The 16973-nt window shown below is 40.7% G+C and overlaps 1 protein-coding gene across 4 annotated transcripts in view; it reads right to left on the bottom strand.

Moving 5' to 3' along the window:
• Window positions 1–16973, bottom strand: part of adcy7 (adenylate cyclase 7) — a 35427-nt gene that overhangs the window by 3046 nt on the left and 15408 nt on the right. Inside the window, exons 2-25 of one of the 4 annotated variants that reach the window (XM_029846397.1) lie at window positions 16548–16706; window positions 15721–16390; window positions 14289–14486; window positions 13931–14095; window positions 13646–13795; window positions 11640–11800; window positions 8224–8335; window positions 7760–7887; window positions 7451–7609; window positions 7247–7379; window positions 6992–7180; window positions 6710–6756; window positions 5211–5288; window positions 4945–5014; window positions 4752–4849; window positions 4595–4679; window positions 3463–3600; window positions 3109–3207; window positions 2679–2875; window positions 2451–2562; window positions 2134–2292; window positions 1487–1633; window positions 889–996; window positions 670–784 (exon numbers count right to left, since the gene is read on the bottom strand). In XM_029846397.1, the coding sequence (XP_029702257.1) occupies window positions 670–784; window positions 889–996; window positions 1487–1633; window positions 2134–2292; window positions 2451–2562; window positions 2679–2875; window positions 3109–3207; window positions 3463–3600; window positions 4595–4679; window positions 4752–4849; window positions 4945–5014; window positions 5211–5288; window positions 6710–6756; window positions 6992–7180; window positions 7247–7379; window positions 7451–7609; window positions 7760–7887; window positions 8224–8335; window positions 11640–11800; window positions 13646–13795; window positions 13931–14095; window positions 14289–14486; window positions 15721–15885 (3013 nt within the window). In that variant the 5' untranslated portion in view covers window positions 15886–16390; window positions 16548–16706. Of the gene's footprint in view, window positions 1–669; window positions 785–888; window positions 997–1025; window positions 1330–1486; window positions 1634–2133; window positions 2293–2450; window positions 2563–2678; window positions 2876–3108; window positions 3208–3462; window positions 3601–4594; window positions 4680–4751; window positions 4850–4944; window positions 5015–5210; window positions 5289–6709; window positions 6757–6991; window positions 7181–7246; window positions 7380–7450; window positions 7610–7759; window positions 7888–8223; window positions 8336–11639; window positions 11801–13645; window positions 13796–13930; window positions 14096–14288; window positions 14487–15720; window positions 16391–16547; window positions 16707–16973 lie in introns of those variants that run through there. The other 3 variants (XM_011609683.2, XM_011609684.2, XM_029846398.1) reach the window with 3 other exon arrangements.

The following is a 16973-nucleotide window of genomic DNA, read 5'->3' as shown; positions in this document are numbered from 1 at the left end:
CGTACTGTACGTACATACGACGTATTGAAGCGCCTTTAAATTGTGTTGTGCTTTATAAAGATAACTAGAATGTTGGCACCGGGAGTGACGGGGTGGGGCCCGAGAGACTTTATTCTCCGAGAGTCTCCGTATGATCTCCGGCTCATCCGCGATGCCCACGCAAATCCCCCTTAAAATATGCGCACGGTCCTTTAGCTCATTCAATGAGGGCTGCATGCTGAAAACTCCGTCACCACCTGCATGTTAAGTCAATTGATTTTTAATGATTGACGGGGCTGTTTTACCCCTAGGATGCAATTTTACCACACACACACGCACACACACACAGTCCTATTTATACCACTCTGGGCCACATGCACATGTTTGCCTTTTTTTTTATCTATACAGAAATGTAAATGTTTCAGCTCTAAAAAGAGACATCTGATAAGAATCAACTATGTGGGAATAACTTAACTGTGTCAAGCCAGCACGTTACGTATTTCTCCAGGACTACAGTGGTTTCACACGGTTCTTACAACGTAGATCGCGGGAGTCAGAAATGCAACAGATGCAGGCAGCCACTGATGGCTGGAATATAAATTATATTATTCGCTGTAACTAAGGAAACGTGTTGGAGCTGTAGCAGAGCTGGATCAGTGAGTTTATTCAATGAGAGAATCGTGCTCTCACCCACGCGCAGCCTGAAGTTATTGAAGGAATGTCTGTTGATGCCATCCAACTTGCCGATCATGGCAATAGCAAATTCCACCACAATCCCAATCTGGGCCTGCTGTCTTTCTTTGTCCTGATAGAACACATCATCCAATCATTTCATTATGGTCGTGGAAGGGTCATGTAAAGGTGACGCGGCTTGTACATCAGCGTGATTAGAGGCATCAGCTTCTCTACCTGATTGTTCTCTTGACCAGGTGTCCCACTCAGGCCAGCAGCAGCCATGTATGTGCTGCCAATCGTCTTGATCTTCTCCACACCGCTGAACTTTGGTTTGGACAGCAGCTGTAGACATTAACAAAAAGACCTAATAGTGAGACTCTTGCCATGCTTGTGCAGATGAATGACATCTCTCTATTCAGACAGGTCTGGACAAAGTTTTGCTTTTATCAAATCATACTTGATGCAATAAACTCCCGGATGTGTTTGTTTCTCTTATAATTTAAGGGACTTTCCAATTTCTCACACTCAAGTTCAGATTAGTGTTTTATTTTAAATAGTACTTCCATATTTTAAAATGGAGGATTCTTCAGGGATGATGATATCATGCTATAAACAACTGTGGTTTTGAAGGGGGTTAACCATGGGGGTCAGGCGTGTGATGCTTCTGGACTGTTTCTGCCAATGACAAACAGTCACGAAGACATAAACAAAGAGAATGAAGAATTGAACCTTCCGAGCCTTTGACATATCAGGAATTTAAAAACACGTCTGACGCATCACAGAGATAATAAGGATGAAAAAGACTGGGTTTGACCTCATTTGCCTTCCTTACTTCATCAAAGTCGGCGATGATTTCATTGAGCAGCCTCAGACATTCCAGGCCTTCCTTGTTGATATCGCACTCGGTGTAAAACTCTTTGAAATCTGGCACTGAGGCGAACATCACGCACACACAGTCATAGGACTTGTAGTAAAGGTCCTAGAAAAATACAATTATATTAAGTTATTATGAAAACAACATAGTTAGCCTTCTGTTAAACACAACTATTTAAGGCAGTAATGCTGTATTAAAATCTAAAAGAGCACTGGCACGACTGCACAAATACACAACACTCATGTACACAATACATGCACACACTGGGCTGGAGCTATGCCAGATTTGTATCAATGATCAGAGTTCAAACGTCCACATAATGAAACATCTCACGGTCCATTTAACACACACAGAGATGAACTCCACAACCTTGAGTCTTTTGAGGAACCTCTCTTAACATCTACCACCTGACCTCATTGTCTCCACCTGGATCAACATGATCCCATCACCCAGATATCAGCTGGTAGCGTAGCCTTGGTGGGAGGTAACTTTTAAATTGCCAAGTTGATAATACCTAAAACACTACAGAGAAAGGACTTGCTCCCTAAATCCAGCAAACCCAATCCTACATTGAGAAATATCAGCAAAGTTAACTGTAACCTCACCTCATTCTTTTTATTCTCCCCAACAAACAGAGCTGCCACATGCGCTGGAAGCACGTTCTCCAGCAGCAGGCGGTTCAAATTCTCTCTGGTCTCGATTTCATCCTGCTCAGTGCGATTTTTATATTTTAGCAGGAAGTCCTGGCGGAAGCAGGATTCATTCTGCCAAAAACACAATGAAGGACAAATGAGAAGAAACAAGAAGAAACACTTTAAAGAACCTTTAAGGAACTTTTCTTCATTATTCAAACTTCACTTTTCTGGGTAAAAATAGGTAAAATAGGTTAAAAAAAACAACAAAAAACCTACTGCTTAATTACCTGCTGTGCGATGATGAGCATAGTGAGCAGGAAGAGGCTTATATAAATGCAGCTCATCACTTGTGGATGCTTGACCAACCCTATTGACCTCAGGATGGATACATCTTCTCCGCTGTAAAAAAAACATTAAATTTACAAAATCATTCTCAAGACATCAAGCACTCATCAGCAGTGAATGGTGTCATGACGATGGGGTTCTCCCTCCCACTGCCTGCCCAGAATGCCCACCTGCTGCAGTTCCAGCTGGGGGAATTGGGAGCAAAAACTATTTTTGCATAGGCCACGAAGAGCAGACTCTTGGTGCTGAGGATGAAGATGTAGAAGGCTGCAGAGGCCAGGGTGAGGAATAGCACTTTGAGTTCAAAGCTCACTCGGAGAAAAACCCCACATGCGAAAAGTGACAGGATGCAGCAGTAAACAGAGTACTGAGGAAGAAGAGCAGTTATTGATTAAGACAGGGACCAACACATCAGACGGACTTTGAAAAAATCTAATCAATATGTGCCTTCAGTGTGGCTGTAATTTGAGAGATGATGCATTAACCCTTTGTAGAGACCTTCTACAACAGCCTGCTATTTCTTAAAGTCGCAAAAGTAATCTGGCAAACAGTTTGATGGTGAATGTAATCCAGCCTGGCATGAACAAATGTGTCACTCACAGGCAGGTAGGACAGCTCTCCCTCTAATTCATGAGGGCCAGAATCATTTGCTCGGGGGTTGATCACTGTCTCACTGGAACATTCTGTCTCGGTGAAGCACTGAGCAGATCAAGAAAACATCAGAGCAACCACAGCTATGAAGATAAACACATCTAGAAATAGCACTAGATACATATATTTTTAAGACATCTATATATGTATAGAGGTGTGTGTCTATGTATAGACACACACACACACACACACATATACATATTATATACACGCAGACACACACGCACACATGTATACACATATATACGTATATATGAGTGTGTGTGTGTGTCTTCTCTTGGCACCCAGTGTGTAAAATCTCACCAGGTTGAACACAGCCAGAACAATGATGACAGCTGTTGTAATGGTGGCCAGAGGGAGCCTCACACAAGGGCATTTCACCACTGCCTCCGACATGACGGGCAGCCACTGGCATCTGGACAACTTCTCAGGAAACAGATGCTGCACAGGAGAAATGAGAGAAAGTTGATGCGTCTCACACACTCTGAGCTCTTTAATACACCAGATGTGTTGCATTTGTGCACCAAAATGGCAGCGAAGCTCATACAGTTCCATCCAAATCAATGTGGCTGCAGCTCTGTTGCATTCTGACTATCACAGCTCTGGCACAAGGACAGGAAGACATGAAGGACAGGAAGTGAGGTGCAAAGGGAAAGTCTGGTAAAACATCCGGTAAATTTTCAAAATAAAAAAAAACCCGTGTTGAGGGTGAATCAGGTTCAACTGTGCAGACCCGCAGCTTTAAAATATATTTGTATAAATGAACCTTAATGCACAAAAAATAATCTGTTTGCTAAATGGGTAGAAATAATCAAATTAACCGCAGTAGAGGCACAAAAATATGAACAAAGAGCTGTATCCTTCTACCTAGCATGACACCCAACACCGCCATTCCGGAATGCAGATGCATCTGATGTAAATGAGGGATAACACAATGCAATGACCACAGTGTTGCATTCAGACAGTGATTCATTGCCATCTATTTCGATAAAAGGAATCTTGTCAAGGACAGGTGAGCTCAGGTGTCACCTAACAAGTTGGAGGTACAGACGGCTCAGAAAATGCTGAAGGTAATTTCTACCATTGTGAAATATACAACACACATTTCCCATTTGCATTAATTGAGTCAAGATCCTTGGTGCACCGCTGACTTCTGTATTTCTGTAGAACAAAATGAAATCTGAAAAATTAAAATAGATACATCAAGCAGGTGACCTGTGAGGGCATAGTCATCCCCACTGAGATTGTTTTGAGCACCTCTTGTGACCCAGACTAAGAATAAGAGGTAACTAAAGGAAATGGCTGGATGGATGGATGAAAATGGTGGTTTGGTTAAAAGTAAATATGCAATTTTATGTGGAAGTATTTTAAGTGAAAACATTTAGAATTGGAATCAAACCACTGGGAAATCCATTTTCACCTGTGTAACACTGACCTGTAAGTGAGCAGAGAAACAGACTGCCAGGATCAGCAGCAGTACACACACCAGTACTCCAAACGACATTCCCAAAGTATTTTGACTGTAGATAAAAAATAGAGGACAGAAATCAGCCCCAGCCTTTCTGTTGACAAAGAAATCAGGCCGTACTCACTCCTTAGTGACAAATATCTGAACCAAAAAGATGCAGAGAAAGATGAAGGTGGCACAGCCAACATAGTGTTTGAACATGGGCAAATCCAGTGATCGGTACTAAAAAGAGTCCACAGAGGACAGAAGAGTCACGTGTTTATTCTGGAGAAATATGGGTTAATGTTAAATGATTCACTTAGTTTTATCCAACTCACCTGTTTTTCCAAATCTTTTTTTGGGAACCAGAGTGCTAAACTGGAGCTCTCTTCAGATTTAGACCACTGCCTAACAGGGCAGGAACCGTGAAGCAGTGAAGGGAAACATGAGGAAAGAAAACTGCTCTTTAAAAACAAAATCAAAGCTATAGCAATGTTGATCACCAAGACAGTTTGGTCTAAATCACATTACTAGTATTTCTCTTTTTAAAACTGGGGATAATTTGTGCTATAAAACATGAAATGATGCATAAACAATGACCTACTTGCTGCTGAGTTCATCTATAGTAGTAGTCATCTCATTGTGGAGCTCCTCATCAAACTTGCTCTTCTGGGATTTGTTCCTACACCGGAAAGCATAGAAACAATTAAGAGGAGGCAGGCAGACAATTAAACAAAGACAGGGATTGGAACAGATGCTGGAAAACCAGATCAGGTCAAATAGGTCCAGCTTAGATGTAGCAGTAAGGTTAATGCCATTCTGAGCATTAGTGAAACAAAAGAACCGTGCTGTTTTACTTGGAAACCCCCACTTTCTCAGGAAGGAAACACTCACACAGATGCAAAGAACCAGATACACACATGACAGATATTGATCTCCTTAAATAGGAAAAATGTCAGTCCACTAAAGGCTACAGGGTTTCTCAATGATTGTGAGGTCTCAGATGCCCCGCTAAGGAGGCAGCATTGAGAAACAGGGTGAAAAATGAATTTCATGTTAGTGTTGCAACACTAATTGAGACTCTCCGCTATGGCAATAGTTCTCAGCCTGCAGGTGTGGGCCACAAAGAAAGATTTAGTCCAAATTAGATTTATTATCTTCATTGGTGTGTGTGTAACCTCTCATTTTTTATCCTATTTAAAAGCTTGTATGATCACTCCACACTGAGCTGCAACTTTACAAAGAAAAAATGTGCAACAGTGACAGCTAAAATAGACATGCATGCATGGGTGGCGGGGGGTCACAAGCCAAAAGGTCAAGAACTACTGCTCTGAGGGAACCAGAACCTTGTGAGCCACAAAGGCACCACTCACTTATAACTGCTGAATGGAGCGGAGGGCAAGGAGAATTGCTCTTCTACAGATTCATCAAAGCTGTCAGGGCCCAGCAAGACATCAACACAAATTCATCAGCACAGGAGAGGTAGCAGGAAAAACACCACAGTTACGAATCTATTGAATGACGAAACCAGTTAGATTTACTTTGAAATGTAGGGAAAATATAGATAAACCTTCACATAATGACACTTCATCAGCTCAAATAGCTGGAACAGACATTAACAACTTCAACAATTCTTGAAAAATCCAAAACTGGCATTCTTATGAAGGACTGTTGTGTGTAATCTATTACAGCTCCACTGTGCATCAGCTCACATCCTCTGTGTGGCTGAATTATGTTCATTAATCAGTAGAAATAACCATAATAAGCTAAAGCCATAATTAACTACTTGAGGCTAATGCAAAGGCTCTTGAGATCACACCTCTAACACACATTGCTTGGGGAACATGACTTACTGCCAATTAATTTGATATTACTTAAGACAAGGGCCATTAAATCAAAACACCCTGTAAATGTGTGCTCACCATTCAGAATAGATTTAGACAGTTTTGGTGCAGAATTCCTTCTGACCATTGATTCCTCGGTTGTTCTCCACCCACCAGTGTTGGTTATTAATTAATTTTATCATTTTTCTTTTAATATAAAGTGAAAACGGGTACCACAGACCCAAACACCACACAAGTGTTAAATCAGATTTATAATTACCTCTCAGGACTCTTGTGCTGATTGATGGCTACCCGTAGAGGGATATCCTGGAGAAAAAAGAATAAATACTTATTAAAGATGCGTGGCAAATTCCAACAAACAAGGTCATTTGTTGCCATATTAATGGACTTAAATAAGTGACTAGACTGCAAATTCCAAAATGAATACACGTCGCTAAACCTTTAACAGTTTAAAGCCTGTCCTGCAGACATTGTCTTGTATCCAAATAGGATATTTTGAGGTCGTGATACCTCAACCATTGAAGAAAGCAAACATTCTTACCCTACAGTGTGGTTTTCCATTGATGAGCGTATCTGCAGGGAAGCCATCGCGGTGCTGAAGGTGGGCAAATGGTTTAACGGCACCCCAAGATTCCAGGTAACGGGTCATGCGCACTGACGCACGCATCTTAAGACCATCATTTACCCGAGGTTTAGGAGCATTTCGCTGTTTCAATGAAGAGTCCTTGGACTTTACACAAAATCCAGAATTAGTCTACTGCTGACAGAATACAAGTGTATATGTTGCATAACTCACCCGAGGATCGATGACTAAGTAGGTCTGTACATTGAGTTCTTTTAAGTAGGGGTCTCTGAGGTGGCCATTGCCCTCTTCCACTTCATAAGCTTTGTTTAAGTGCCTTAATGTGGCTTCTGTGATGTGAACTCGTCTAAGATCATGAACATGAAGTTTTTATTACTTCTTGGTTTCCAATGATAATGATAAAGAACTACTACTTACCCTGGAAGGCCTCCAGACTCCATATGATTGGCGAGGGTGACGTCATGTGACCAGACGTCAAATTGCCATTTGCGAAGTCCGATCACGCCACACAGCACATTACCAGAGTGAACACCAACTCTCATGTTGATATCTACTCCTGTGGCCTCCCGAACCTGCCTGAAGGAGTTTTAGCACAATGTAAAAAACAGTCGTGACAATTCTTTGTGATTTAGATTTTTTATCTTGAAGATATAATGATAATGTAAGCTTGTAACCAGTTCCATTGTGAAATGCTAAGATACAAACAGAGTTGATATTAAAACTTACTTAATGGCTTCACACATGTCCAGGCCCATTTTGACACAGTTCTTTGCATGGTTAGGCAGAGACACGGGCAGTCCTGACACGCAGTAATAACAATCCCCAAGGATCTTTATTCTCATACATTCATTTTCCTATAAAACAAGAAAAATAAATAAATGAAAACATCTAAACTTCTATACCAATATAGAATATGTTATAATTTAATATAAAATAGTTGTCTCATTTTAAAAAGTGGCTTAATTGTCTCAAATTCAGCTAAGCCACAGTTGAAGAAGGTAGCTGACTATAATGCTGAGGTGGTTCAGATGCTTTAGTCACAATCGGAGAATGTTTTGCTGTGAAGATAACCAACCATGATTTTCCAGTACAGTTGAGGTTTAGGCTAGAAATCCTGGTGTCAATAACTATCTGTTTCCTAATCTTGGTGGTTTCTTATAATGATGGCATTTAAGTGGATTCTAACTCACCTTTGCAATTTGGTCAAACTTGCCGAACAATTCGTTGAGCATAATGACCAGCTCCTTGGGCGAGCAGTCGCTGGCCAATCGAGTGAAGCCGACAATGTCAGCATAAAGAATACTGAAAGAAAGGGTACACAATATTTAATGGAAATGCACATCATCGATCAGTCTACTAATGTTTTAGATGTGGAATGATGCATGAAAACACATTAGCTGTGTTCAACTCCCTAAAGAAATCCAGAATGAATGTTCTCAGATTGGACAAATTTATTATTTTGAAGGTTTTGAAGGAGTGAAAATCAAAGATACAGTCTGATTAGAGAGGTCAATGTCCTCTATTACAGATCAATGGTAACACTACACACAGTACAGTGGCTAGAAAAAGTACATAAACCTCGATCTGCATCTTGTCTGTGGATACTGACAAATACGATGGGCCTAAACTGACAACACAAAAGATCATTCGGGTTGTAGTTGCATTGGTATTAGTAGTAATTTGAATGGTTATTGAGTCTGTGAAATAGTCTTGGGACATTTTGAAAAAATCATCTAATGGATTTCCAAAGGTTTTCCAAAGGAACTCTTGATTCTGAAAGTCTTCATCCTCTGAAAGCTCTTTTTAGCAAGACATAGCTCAAATTCTTCACCTCAGTTTAGTGCCTGGTTAACATCTTTTATGGTGGAGCCAAAGCTGAAGCTGCTAGGAATTATGCTGTCTCCATCTCAGACTGAAGCTGAGATGTTTTCTGTAATCTGCAAGTTTCCTCGAGGGCTTTTCAAATTCCTGTACCAGCTGCAGGGCCGAACACATCAATGCAGTGGACCATAACATCCACTTCACTTAGACCTTTTGGCCATTCTAACATTTGCACCCTGACACCACGACGAACTACAGCAAAGTACAGAAAACTCCAAAATACCCAGCAGTTTGTTTAGAACTGAAGGAGCCAAAAGACGAAACGCCTTCGGAAAACAAAAGAAGTCCAGCTGATTTTTTAAGCTAAGCGTATACTTATTCCACTCAGGTATTTATGGTTGTTCGCAAAAGAAGTTAAAGATCAGAATTTTATTTCACTTCTGGGTTATTATTTTAGGCAAATTTCATTTGTCAGTAGCCTTGACTAAGGTCAGACCACAGGTTATGACAAATTGATGCAGAAAACCACCAAACTTCACTGCATGTATCCTGTCTTCAAGTTAATAGTATAAGGACACAGATCATGGCTTGTGATTTCCCAGATGGTCACAAACAACGCTGCATTAGAGTTTTAACCACTCCATTAACTCCTCAAACAGACAACAACCTCTCATGGGGAGAGAGGGACCGGAGCAGACTAGCAGGAATAATGTTTCCAATGTTTCCTCCAAATTTAGGCTCCATTTTCTCCAGACAGCCTTCTCGGCACATTGTGGCCCATTATTACCATTATGGTACCCAAATTGGGATATAGGATGCCAGACAAAAAGCTATTTGCTTGTCCCCCATTAAACTCTTGCAGACTTCATCAGTGATAGAACAGGCCTGTCGGCTTGACCACAGGATCATCACCGTATGATAAGCTGAGCACTCACATTTCATCTCATTACCGAGACATCTGAAAACCAGGAAAAAATCCTTTTGAGGACTTTACAAACCTCCTCTGCCGCCAGTTTTGTTCTTATTTTTAGGATTAAAATTTGTTCCTTTTGCAACATTTTATCAAAATAAAGGAGACATTTGTAGAATAAACAAAGGTTAAAAAAATATTTCTCTGACTTTGTCTTATTTGCAAATTACCATGAAACTGTTTTTCCAATTCTGACATTCTAAATTACTGCAGGGGAATTTCAGTGCGTCACATAAATATTCAACGCACACTACAGACCGTCTGAACTGATCGTACTCCAACGTATCTGTCCGGTGATTACTGACCACTGGCCTGCCTGATAACCAGCAGAGGGAAACAGATTCTGCACCTGGTTTGACCCCGTTCCTCTGTGTGACTGACAAACAGCCAGGTGCTCCATCAGACACACAACACAGCTAATGACTGGTCTGACTGGGGTAATTATAGGGATAGGTCAGCAATGTGCACTATCATTCAACACCTGTTCACTATGCCAATAAATGAAAGACAGCTTCACAATGGCCTCTTGATTAGTTACAACCAAGAGTCTTTACATTCTGAAAAACACCACCTCTATTAATGTGTGTTTTATATTTTACAAATAGAAATTTTAATCCAATAACACTGTTAGATTGAGTTACATTAGCTCACTTAGTTACAAAATGCATAAACTAAATCATGTTTACAATTATACTGTAGCATTATCAGACTTGGCTAATTACATCAATGAAACACTGATAAAAAGCTGCAACTGGGTCACACATCTTAAAAAAATAACCTGTAATTTAAAGTGGTCTGTAAAATGCATCTGCACCTGAAGACATCTCATTACATTTTATATTTTTCTGTGATGGTAACAAAAAACACTCTTGCACTGTTGTTTACATCTATAATAGAAAATAAAGATAATATCACAGACAATAAGTCTGATGTAACAAGAGATTGTTATAACTATTAACATTTCAATCAATCTTAAATTCAATACAGGTCTAATACTGAAACATATGTCAGGGTTTCGGGGTTGTGTCAGTCGTTGTGCTGCAGGGGGTGGTGTGGGGCACAATTGGTGACAGCTGGCACTGCTGGCAGGCGCACCTGTAGGCAATTTACATCGGGCTGCCTATTTAAGCAGGTTGCGCCTGCCTGTCAGTGCCAGGGTGTCTGTTTGTGTTGTGTGGGTGTGCTGTTAGGCTTGTCAGTGTGGCTGTTGGTCTCGAGGCTGTCTGTTCGTCTCCCTCGTCATGTGCTCCTGCTCTGTGTCTCCTGGAGGGCCGCCCCTGTTCCCTGCGCCCTGGAGGGCCCGCCCCAGCTTCGTGTCTCCTGGAGGGCCGCCCCAGCTTCCTGTCTTCTGGAGGGCCGCCCCTGTTCCCTGCGCCCTGGAGGGCTGCCCCAGCTTCGTGTCTTCTGGAGGGCCGCTCCGGCTTCGTGTGTCCTGGAGGGCCGTCCCTGTTCCCTGCGCCCTGGAGGGCCGTCCCTGTTCCCTGGGCCTTCCACAGCCCTGGAGGGCTGCCCTCGTGTTCCTCGTGTGCTCCGTGTTCGTGTTCTTTGTGTGCCCCCTCCCCCCTGTTAATAAAGCTTGTTCGACCATTTTACCACTGTGTCCTGGCCTGCGTTCGGGTCCTGATCACCCCCGTCCGTGACAACATATTTGCTAGCGTAACCAAGTACGTCAGATTCACTGGTTTCCTGATCCGCTTACATTTATTCAACTAGAATCATTTTTAAATCTCAGTAATCCTCTTCCTCTAATCGTGCATTACGATTCTATAAATACACCAGTGAAAATTATATGTATATAGTGTTTTGTGGCATTACCTGACATGCTCATGTCTCTTGACATACAGACTGTGAAAATTGTTATCTTTGACGAGTCTCTGTTGGTCTTCCTTGTCTTTACAGTCTTGTAAGCGCTCTAAGATTGCTAACTTCATCTTCATTGAAATATAGACTGGGAGCACTGACTGAAGCAGATTCTCCTGCACACACAGAACACACACGCAAAGGTCAAAACAACAAAACATATTGTACAGTGCTATAATAATAGCAAGCTCTATAAAGAGGACAAAGGTATACATTTAGCCAGTTGTAATAACCGATTCATCATAATCAAACCTGCCACAGAATAAAAGGAATTCACTAAACAATATTCATCTTGTGCTGCCAAATGGTTTAAAATACAGCATATTATCTTGGGATTCACATTTTTACAAGCTCATAAATCATCCTTTTTTAAAATCATTTTTCATAGATCGTCGAGAAAGAGCACACGTTTAACCTCAGTTTAAGTAACAATTGTTTCAGAAATAAAGCTTTTTATTTTATTAATTTATTTATTTAACTGAACAGCCATGACTGACCTTTAAACGACACTTTCATTTAATGTAGCCTGGGCATGAAGGAAGGCAACTGCAGATTCTCTCTCATTTATGTTGCTGCTTTGAGTATTTGAGACATATACAAGTTATTTAGTTGATGCTGTTAAGATCAAGATTCTCTCCTCTCAAAATTGAGTGACAGACGTTTTGTAGGTGTTGGAGAAACAGGTATGAAGCTCAGTCACAGCTATCACCACTGGTCTGAGAGGGCGAGGGTGACATCACACATTCTTTCACACAATGCCAAAGAACACTTGACAAATGAAAGCGCTAAAATTTATTGTGGGAAAACAATGTCAGTTCCTCATTGGAGCAGCTTTGGAGCTTCCCCCACTTTGCTATTATGCCCTTGCTCTATTGGCTGCAGCCTGGTCTTTTTGTCTGTGTCTCAATTCAAATACAACAGAAGGGTTAAATGTTAAAGATGATATCATTGCTGTCTGCTGCTAGGCAACACAAACGGCTTTCCTGTCAGCGTGCTTTACAACCCTACCAAGCAACAGTCATAACAATGACAAAAAGGGGAGATTAGTTCCAAAAATGCTACTGAAGTCAAAGCACATAACCACATATGCATCAGGTTTTACAGATACCACACAAACACTCAAGTGGAAGATTATTTGGGACGAGAACGACGAGAGGAAGACCTCATGCAAAATATGTTTTCATTCATTAGGTTATAGACACTAAGAAAGTAGAAATAAAGCACTGGGGCAGCTCAGACCTCCACCACGCTGCTCATGCCCCGCATATATCGTGATCCACCCATTACATCTACTGTCTATACAACATTACAAGCCTGAATAATTGTGACAACACAATGTTCACTGGTGGTGTAATTTGCAGTCAGACGGTGCAACAGTGACAGGGTGGCTGAATCTGCAGCAGAAGTTCCCATGTCAACCGTCTGAAAAAAGGACTTTAAATGTTAAAATTTAACACGGTTGCACAATAATCTGGCCCTGGTAGAAATGCATCTACTGTCAGGTGCTTGTGTGCACTGGTGTTTTGGTTTGCTAAGTTTCTGCTTGTTGGTTCCATTTGATTTTTCAAAAATCAACTGAAACCAACAAGCCAACAAAAAAAAACATTGTTTTTAAAAAATTGGCTCAAATGAATGGTCTCACTGTAGCTTTGCGCCTAATCCTGGGTTCTCCATTATTATGTTGACTGAACTGGCCAACATCACCACACAAAATTGCAGGCTCTCATCTTCTACACATTCCAGCATCGTTCCTTCTGAATTATTTACATGTTGAGAAAAAATCCCATTCATAAAACCTTTATAACTCAGCTCTGGCTGCTTTAACATAATGTATAAAACTGAATGAAGATAAATTGAATGTAGTTTAATGTAGTGAGGAATACAAATAAAATAATTTCACACACTATAGCCTCTCTTATTTAATAGCGTTTTCTAAAGAATTACAGCAATGTAGCACAAACCTGTTGTCTCTTTTCTATCTCCAATTTCATCTTCATGCTTAGGCATCTCAAAGTGTCTTGAAAGGTCTGCCTCAGGGTTTTCTCCATCAGGACTTTATGAAAGGCTCCGACTACACTGCCACACAGGAACACAACTGCATTGGAAAGTATCTACAGGAACAGGAAGCAGATGTTAGAGCTAAAATAAAACCTTATAATTTGCTAATTGTTGAATATCCGAGAACAATATTTTATGAAAATAACATAAGGTTTACAGAATAATGGTTTTGTTCTCAATGATTTTACCTGATTGGCAAGGAAAGGTATCTGCGGGTGGGTGTTAATAGTGAGTCGCAGTGAGAGGACGATGATGTGGGAAAGTGAGGAAATGACACTCAGCCCCACAGCGTACCCCAACTGGAACGGCAGCATGGTATACACAGTAAAAATGATGAAGAGGAACAGAGGCACCTGAAAAAAAGAGATTCCAATACATTTAATCTGTTTGGCTACAGCTATATCATATTTTATTAAATAATTAATTGTTAGATATGAGAAAAGACAGATACAAATCATGTACACTCCATTAAGTACATGTTAAAGAATCGTGGATAGGAGGAAACAAAAGTTATAAAAAATATTCAGCCCTGCTGAAACATTTTACCTGGTCCCAAGGTACCACAATGGGTCCACTGAAGATGAAAGTGTAGCCCATGGTGAGATGTGTGGCCCATATGATTAGACCCAGCAGAGTCCTCCATCTCTGTGAGAGTATCTCTGTGCATACCAATACAAACACAGCCAGAAACACACACAGGCTGCAGCTCACTACGCTCACAAAAGCACAGTGTTCCAGTGCACTCTGCTCCAGCAGCAAAAGAGAAAGACACATAATAAACATACCAATTATTATAGTCATTACAGCAAAATCACAGTTCTTTTTTAATTAGTTTGACATGAATGATGATTTGACTATTACAGGTGTTCAGTTATGTATAGGTTTTCTGTGTCATTAGATGTGCCTTACTCTCTCTGTTTTTTATTTTGGGGGGCAACATGAGCGACATGCATGTACAACTTGATAAGGGTGTGAATGTGTTATTCATTCATTTATAAATACATGCAGGCAAAACCAAAAAGTTTTATTATGTGCATGTAACTGTCTTAAGAGGAAGCGAGCGTAGGCGTGGAAGAAAAACAGAGAAGAAAAAAGGGTAAAGGAGCACTCAGCAGTGAGACAGATGCACAAAGTCAGTGTTAATAGATCTCTCCTCAAAAAAGGCCCTCTCTTCATTGTACACTGAGCTTCCTGGTTACTATGGCAGCACTGGAAAATGCCAGATCTTAACTAAAGCACTTTCTACTCACTGCATAGCAGAAAGCTTTCCTCACACACTATTTTTCTTGCAAAAAGACAAAAAATAATTATTCTAGAGAAGGTACAACCATGTACATTTTAATTCTGCCATAACAGAAGGTAAAAATTCACAGGGACACATTTTAATGTTATTATGATAGAGTGTTCAAAGTTGTTTCCATCCTTAAGCGACCTTTTCCAACTGTAACAGACTGAACACGGCAATTAGTGTTGTTACTCTATCATTAATATGCTGTACAAAGCCATTGAATGGCCTAATGTACACACTAATGTGTGTTCAGCTACGCTTGACAACAAAAACTGTGGAAAGTCAAACATGAGCCACCAAGCATCAGATAAAAAAAAATTACTCAACTTCCAGTTTCCAGGATGAAAGGATGATAATAGACAAGCAGAGAAATGGGCCCAGATAGACAGATATTGGCAGATAGAAAGACAGATAGATAGATGCTACTGTTGAATAAACATTGGTAAACAAAGGTTTGCTGAGAATTAAAAAACTGCATTCCAGTTTTCTAACTCATGTTTTTCACTCATCTGACAGGAGAAATTTATGTTATTCAGAGCATCTTTGAGGCCAAGTGCTTCACTTTGGGTTACATATACGGTAAACACTTTAGCACACATGTTAAATAGCTTAAACAATAGCTTTACAATATATATATATACACACACTATATAGACAAAGTGTTCGCATGGTGTGAAAGTTAACACTCACCAGCTGAAGGGCAAAGAAGAGAATGAGGAGGATTCCACAAGCAAGCATTGAGAGGCCAAGCAGGAGAACCAATGGCTGATACTGGCTGTTGCATGAAAATTTTCGGTACAGCGCCTCATTTTTCAGCTCCTGGTTGTTCAACAGATACTTTCCTTTGGTCGGCATTGCTGGCGCTTGTTAAAGACACATATCATGTGCAATAGAGACAAGTAGGCAGGAGAGTCTCTGCCTCCACAACCTTTGTGTGTCCACTTAAAAGTTTTAAAAAGTCTGTAGTCAAAAATCTGTTGGGGCCCTCTTGCTCGCTCTTGTTGCTGAAATCAGTCTCTTACAGCGAGGCATCTTGAATGTTCTTCTTTCACAACTGTAATGTGGTTCTCTCTGTCTCTTCGAAATCCCCCCTTTCCTGGTCCTTTTGTGTCTCCTACCCTCATTCTGGTCTTAGCAGACAGACTCCCTTCATCCTTTCCCTTTTACTGTGTTGCTCCTTCCAGTAGGTTTGAGCAATAAGCCCAGGGCTAGATGAAACACAGAGGGTGGGGAGGGAGTTTAAGAAATGGGAGGAGAAGGACAAGGAAGATGAGCAGGAGAAAACTAGTAGTCGGTGAGGGAAGCGGCGGATGACCAAAAGGTTTCAGGATTTCAGCAGTCAAAAGGATGCTCCACTCTCCTGAAAATAACCCAGAAACAAGAAGAAAAGGCTCATCAAACATTTAGTTTTGCATATAATATAATAGGAACAGAGGTTATAAGTAATTCTTAAAATTATTAATATTACACCATTATGTTTATTGCTAATAAGGGTTCAGACATCCAGTGTGACTCACCTGAAGGACTGTGACAGTAAAAAAAAATGTATCTTGATGAACATCTGCTTATTTAGTTTTGAACTAAAAAATAAGCAAGTAAAATTCAAAGGCCGTTTCCAATTTTGCCATTGCAAGTCTTTGTAAGTGGTGAAAGAATACCGAGTGCTTTTAAGTGCGCTGTAAAAAAAAAAAAAAAAAACTTTGTCATGTTGTGTTCTCTGAGTGGCTAAATACCAAAAAGAATCATGCAAGTTACTCCTTGTGTTCGGGTCTGTGTGCTGCGTATGTTTATTGATGTTTCAGATTTACCGGTATTTTTCCTATTCTCCCTACCTGTCTTACATCTCTCCTTCTCCTATCTCCTCAGTACCTCCTTTAACTGTCACAGCTGCGGGCAATCATGCCTGTGAGTCGCTTCGCCCCGCACACCTGTTGTGCATCAGG

This window comes from Takifugu rubripes, chromosome 13, assembly GCF_901000725.2.
Source record: "Takifugu rubripes chromosome 13, fTakRub1.2, whole genome shotgun sequence".
Taxonomy (NCBI): domain Eukaryota; kingdom Metazoa; phylum Chordata; class Actinopteri; order Tetraodontiformes; family Tetraodontidae; genus Takifugu; species Takifugu rubripes.
The sequence above is the reverse complement of the archived record's forward strand: the minus strand, read 5'-3'. Positions and strand labels throughout refer to the sequence as shown.